General features: G+C 31.1%; 1 protein-coding gene across 1 annotated transcript in view; it reads left to right on the forward strand.

Moving 5' to 3' along the window:
• Positions 1-5,714, forward strand: part of LOC106471042 (proton myo-inositol cotransporter-like) — a gene marked incomplete at its 5' end in the record, with an annotated part of 31,775 nt that overhangs the window by 6,185 nt on the left and 19,876 nt on the right. Inside the window, one exon of the mRNA XM_022399669.1 lies at positions 839-1,053. Within this exon, the coding sequence (XP_022255377.1) occupies positions 839-1,053 (215 nt within the window). The remainder of the gene's footprint in view (positions 1-838; positions 1,054-5,714) is intronic.

Here is a 5,714-nt window from a genome sequence, read left to right on the forward strand (position 1 = left end):
GTGATAGACTAGAGGGAAGAGAGCTGGTCAACACTACCCGCCGCCAACTCTTGGGCTACTCTTTTACCAACGAATACTGGGATTGACAGTCACATTATAACGCCATCACAGCTGAAAAGACTGGCATGTTCGGTGTGGCAGGGGATCGAACCCACGTCCCTCAGATTGCGAGTAGAGCACCCTAACCACCAGATAATGCCAGGGCTATCTACAAGGGACAAATTAAAAGTAATTTGAAAGTTAGGAAATGTACCATACGTACCATTCATAGTAAACCACTAGTGCCTTCCACATCCTGTTGCTTCTCATGATAAAAGGTTTTACGTGGCATGATAGTTAGAGCATTCAACTCGAAATATGCATATCGCAGGTTCGAGTCCCTTCACCGAAAATGTTTGATCTTTTGGCCGTGGAAATTTATAATGTAAAAGTGAACCTTACTTTTCGTTGGTAAAAGAGTAGCCCAAGTGTTGGTAGTGGGTGATGTTGTCTAGCTTCCTTCCCTTTAGTCTATCACTTCACAATAAGAGAAGGTAGTGCAACGGTCCTGGAGTGGCTTTTTGCGAAATTATACAAACAAACAAAACGTATGATAAAAATGTCAATGTCAATCGAAAAGTTGTAGCCTAACGCATTTTGAATAACTGAAAAGCATTAAAAAGCTTCATTAGTCGAAAGTTGTTATTTTCAGATATAGTTGATATCTAAAGAACTACCTGCGTATCTAAGCATCATAAAACACTCAGTCAGCTAGTCTAGTTTTAATTATTTTTGTTGATAATTTTAAGTATCTCAGTATCTGAGAAAGAAAAGTTATCAAAAACATTTTTTTTTTCAGGTTCATGTTTGGATTAGCAGCAATTCCTTCCTTTACCCAGTTTTTCGGCTTCCTTAGAATGCCAGAATCTCCGCGATGGCTGGTGGCTCGAGGCAAATATCATGAGGCTTTAGAAGTTCTGAAACGTATACGGGGACAAGTAGTCCAGGCTGAGAAAGAATTCGAATCAATAAAATCAAATTGTTTGGAAACAGAGAGACAAATGGAAGCTAAAGGTAACTAAATTAGTATAAAATAGTTTATTTATTTATTTTATTTTCTAAATAGAAAATCAATTTCAAAAAGAATATTTCTTTGTAATAAAATGTATAAATTGTTCAACAGATAGCAGCAGCAACATTTTAGAAACTTATCGTTCTCCACACTACGTTTGTATTGTTTTTAATTGTTTAGTGTTTCGAAAAGTGGCTGTTCCTCTATATATAAAGTTATGGTATTTGGAATAGATTCATGGAACAATAAGTTTAATTTAATGATAAGCACAAGAATCACAAAGATAAAAAAAACAACAACATTAATATCAAATTTGTAATACGGTTGTTATAAGAAGAAAATAAACTTTATAACAACAAAAGAAAATGAAATATTAATCACTGAATTACACTAAACGAATATACGCTTAACTTTACAGTGTGATGATATAACTGTATTTTACCATAAGTTCTAAATTTTTATCAGGTGCTCTGCATGTGATTATGACGTCTTTTTAAGGAGATGTACAAAGGTCGTGATCATACACTAATCCTCTTGCTTAGGGAAAAGTTGCATACTACAGCGGATATTCCATGGAGGATTGTATCAACTTGGGACTGTGTCTGTATTTCACTCCTGGGTAAGGGTTAAGCTTAATTAAAGGGGAAATATAAGTATGAGTTGAGGTTTATTTCCTTGTGTATGTATATTTGAAATGATCGTAGACATAGGCAATCTAAGGAGTGTAGGATACCGCATTAGGACACTAGTCTGACTTTAAAGTGTATTATTTCATTATTCTTACCCACGTCCTTGTCCTGTGCAGACAAGCATTATTCTTTGTATGCTCTTTGTCCAGAGCGGGTATTTTGTGGAAGCATCTTCTCCTGACCCAGCAGTCTGTTACAGTCATACTGTGAACAAGAAGCCGACCAGTTCATTAAAAAATATTTCATTATATGAATAAAGACCTATTCAATTTTCTACTAGCGAAAGTACCCGGCTTTGCTGGGATAGGTTGATAGTATGTGTATTCTGAACCCATTTTAGCATAAAAGTATAACTTATATACTTTTGTTGCTAAGCAATATTACATAAAGGCCACTGTTGGAATGAATTGTTACCAAAACATACTGGCTTTTCTATATATTAGAAGTTGTTATATAAGGAACCACTTCTTTTATATGTGATTTTTTACTAGCTTTCCTCATTGAAAAAATATTAAATTAACTAATTAGACATTGCAATGTTTTACCTATAGATTTTGCTCCATTGGAAGGAGACTATACAGACATGTTCAATAAACACGTTTTTTTGTCTTATAACTTCTGTGGTCCTAGCATTTATAACTAAGTTACTATATAAATAAACATTTATTTATTTAATTTCTGACAAATCCGAATTCGTTTCGTAAACTTAGTGTTAGATTATTGTTTTATATCCTCTTTCAAATTTTAACATCCAAATCGTTCTTTGTAATATAATAATAATAATGATAATGAAAACTTATCCACAACTCAAACAAAATTGAAAATCTTTAATGAAAGTTTGGGAATAGCAAAAACATTACAAAAAGCGCTTTATAATTGTTTAAATAATTTTCTTGTACAGTTCTTTACATACAGATTACTAAAGTAATAGGTTGTTAAATCAATTTAGTCAGACAAATATATGTATTTAAAAAATCAGTTGTAGAGCAGTTATAATTTGATGCATTCTAAATCTGTCGTGAAAAAATATCTTTAACATGATTATAATAAGAATAAAATTAATGTTACAGTGACAAAGATAAATGGAATATTAATCATTGAAATACATTTAAGGAATTCGCTCTTAATTAATCTAAATTTAACAATTATATGTTTGGTGCAACGTATGTGAATCAGGTAGAACTATGAAATTTGTATCATTTTCTTTTTTGTTTTATTTTACTTCTGAAACCCATCTTGATATTTGAACTAGAAGTAGATGATGTTAAGAGGTTATTATTATACGTTATTAGCTGAATGCCCGTCATATGTCGATATATATATTTTTCTTCTGAAAATTAAATGTAAGTAAATGTTTTATGAACATGTTTCATAAAAATTAATTACATCATAGTAATAATATATGTATAAAGAATATTTATTCTTTTTTCTAGCATTTCACGAAAATAACTTTTTGTGTATATTTGGTCATCTCCTCTAAATGATCATTGATTAGAATTTTGACTTCTATATATTTTTATACTATGTTCAAATCTTCTTGATAAAGCCTTATAAATTGAACCATGTGAAAAACTGGTTGTCGAAGAAATATTCCTATATGGTCAATAGTCTGACCCTGTGGCTTATTAATTGTGATGGCAAAGGCAAATATTTTGATGATGAATGGCAAATTCACGAAGGTATAACTTTTCATAAGAAACACTTTTAAAAATTTTGACTAAATTTTAAAAATCTCTTACCTACGTTGAAAACACCAAATAGTGATTGCGCCATCTATTGGGTTGAAAAGATATTTAATTATGTTTGACGCAGACAGACACTTGTGTTTTTATGTAATGTGATATTATCCCTGATTTAATCTATAAAGATATTCTTTCCGAATATTCAAATATTTTGCTGCAAATATGATAATAAATAAATAGATATAATGAAAAGTTAATATAATATCCCAACTCAAGTGGGAGTTGAACGCTATAGATACTGTAACACCTAGTTTTTGTAATCGAATGTTAACAAATAATTCAAATCCCTAATTTAAACTATCATGTTATTCTGGTTTTCCCAATACTACAAGACCGATTTCGATACAGCTATTGATTGGCTGGTTGTTGATAAACACAAAGCTACACGATGGGCTATCTGTGTTTCTGCTCACCATGAGTATCGAAACCCTAATTTTAGCGTCGTAATGCTGCAGACTTACTAATGAACAACTGGAAGGGGACAATACTAGCGTTGGGCAGAGAACAGATAGCCCATTGTGTAGCTGACGCGTTTAATGTTCTATTAAAACAGGACTTAAATGATATAATTAATTGAGGAACAATAAAAGTTTGACTTACGTTATCATTCAGATGTAATTAGGTATTCATAGATTACTTACATTAAGATTAAATTTATTTATTTTAAAATACGTAATTTAGAATAACATTCTTAAGCAAAAGCGTTATTAATTTAGTCCTAGTCATTAATAAGCTTCTACAGAATATTACGCAAAAGTAGATGATGCAAAAAGTTAACTTGGATCTTCATTAATTTATAGTTCATACTTGACATGTAGCAGTTAATAATCAGTCTTGTTATGAACCATAATTTATGTTTGGTCTCTATGTGGCTACAACCATGGTTTAGGTGTTTGTTCTTTGTGATTTTCTATTCTAAATACAATGTTATTTTAAAGAAAGATTTTAGCATAAATAATTTGATTTTGTTTAAATTGCTTTTCATTAAATTCATCAAGTTTTTCTTTACATATTCTCGTCTTTTATCTCAGTTTTTTTATAAATCTCAATATATATATTTATCTCTTTCAAACAATGACATCAACCTTTTCCCATCGTATCAACTACAAAGATTACTGCAAACGAGACTAGTAATGTGTGTAACTAGTGATCAGTGAAAATGTTAAATATACTAGCTATATTTAAAACTCTAGTAAAGTTATAAATATACCAACTTTTCCAGACGTATACAGATTTTACTACCTGAAACATGAAAAGATGAATAGTTTGGTGGATTTTTTAATGAACTTCATAAAATTATATTTTGTTTCTAATAAAATATACTTTGTTTTTTTTATATCTTAGTATGTTAAAGACATGTGCTTCTTAAGTTAACATTCATGGTTTCCCCGCATTGTGTTTATAATTTAACACAGGATTTCTCCCTCAAGCAGAGGCGAAGTAGTGTTTTGGTGTGGCAGGGCAAATAACAAGAAATTTCGGTAACATTTTAAACATATATTGCATGCACATTGGAGAATGCAAGATCTGCTGTATCTAAATGTGCATTTCGTATGATGATAACATATTTCTATCGGGAGTTATGAGGAGTCAAAGAGACACAAAGTTTCGGAGTGGTAGCCCACCTTATCAGTAATGAACAAACACACGAACTAATTATCTTTTTTTTTTATTCTGAAACCAAAATACGTGATCTTTCTTTATTGTCTTTTTGAGGTTGGAGGCCTTGTTCTTTATCTTTTGATCTGGCACAATATCTATGGGCTTGATAAATGGATTTTTCTCAAGAAAGGCTGTCAAAAAGTCCATCGTGGTCGCATCCGACTTGTAACAACTGTAAAGTGTTATCATTAAACCTCATCGTATGCCACATTCTTGATAAATTCCCCCCAAATCGCATAAACTTCTGATTTTTACGACCAATCCCTACAATCGAGATGCTTCTGGTTAAGGGAGAGATCCTATGTTAAGCAATGTTAAATTTGTTGTGTGCTTAAATTTTAAATGTGTTGAACAATATGTTTCATCCGACATTCATTAGACCATTACAATAATCTAAAAAGAAAAAACAAACAAAAAAAACAAGTTTCATAAAACAATTATTTTGTTACATAGAGGTAAAAGTGAAAAATGTGTTATTGTATATGTATATATACACCTGGAAAAAAGTTAAGCACCCCCAAATATTTTTCAGGATTGCTTATTGAAAATAAGGTTTAATTTTCATGATGT

Source organism: Limulus polyphemus, unplaced genomic scaffold (genome assembly GCF_000517525.1).
Source record: "Limulus polyphemus unplaced genomic scaffold, Limulus_polyphemus-2.1.2 Scaffold4368, whole genome shotgun sequence".
Classification (NCBI taxonomy): domain Eukaryota; kingdom Metazoa; phylum Arthropoda; class Merostomata; order Xiphosura; family Limulidae; genus Limulus; species Limulus polyphemus.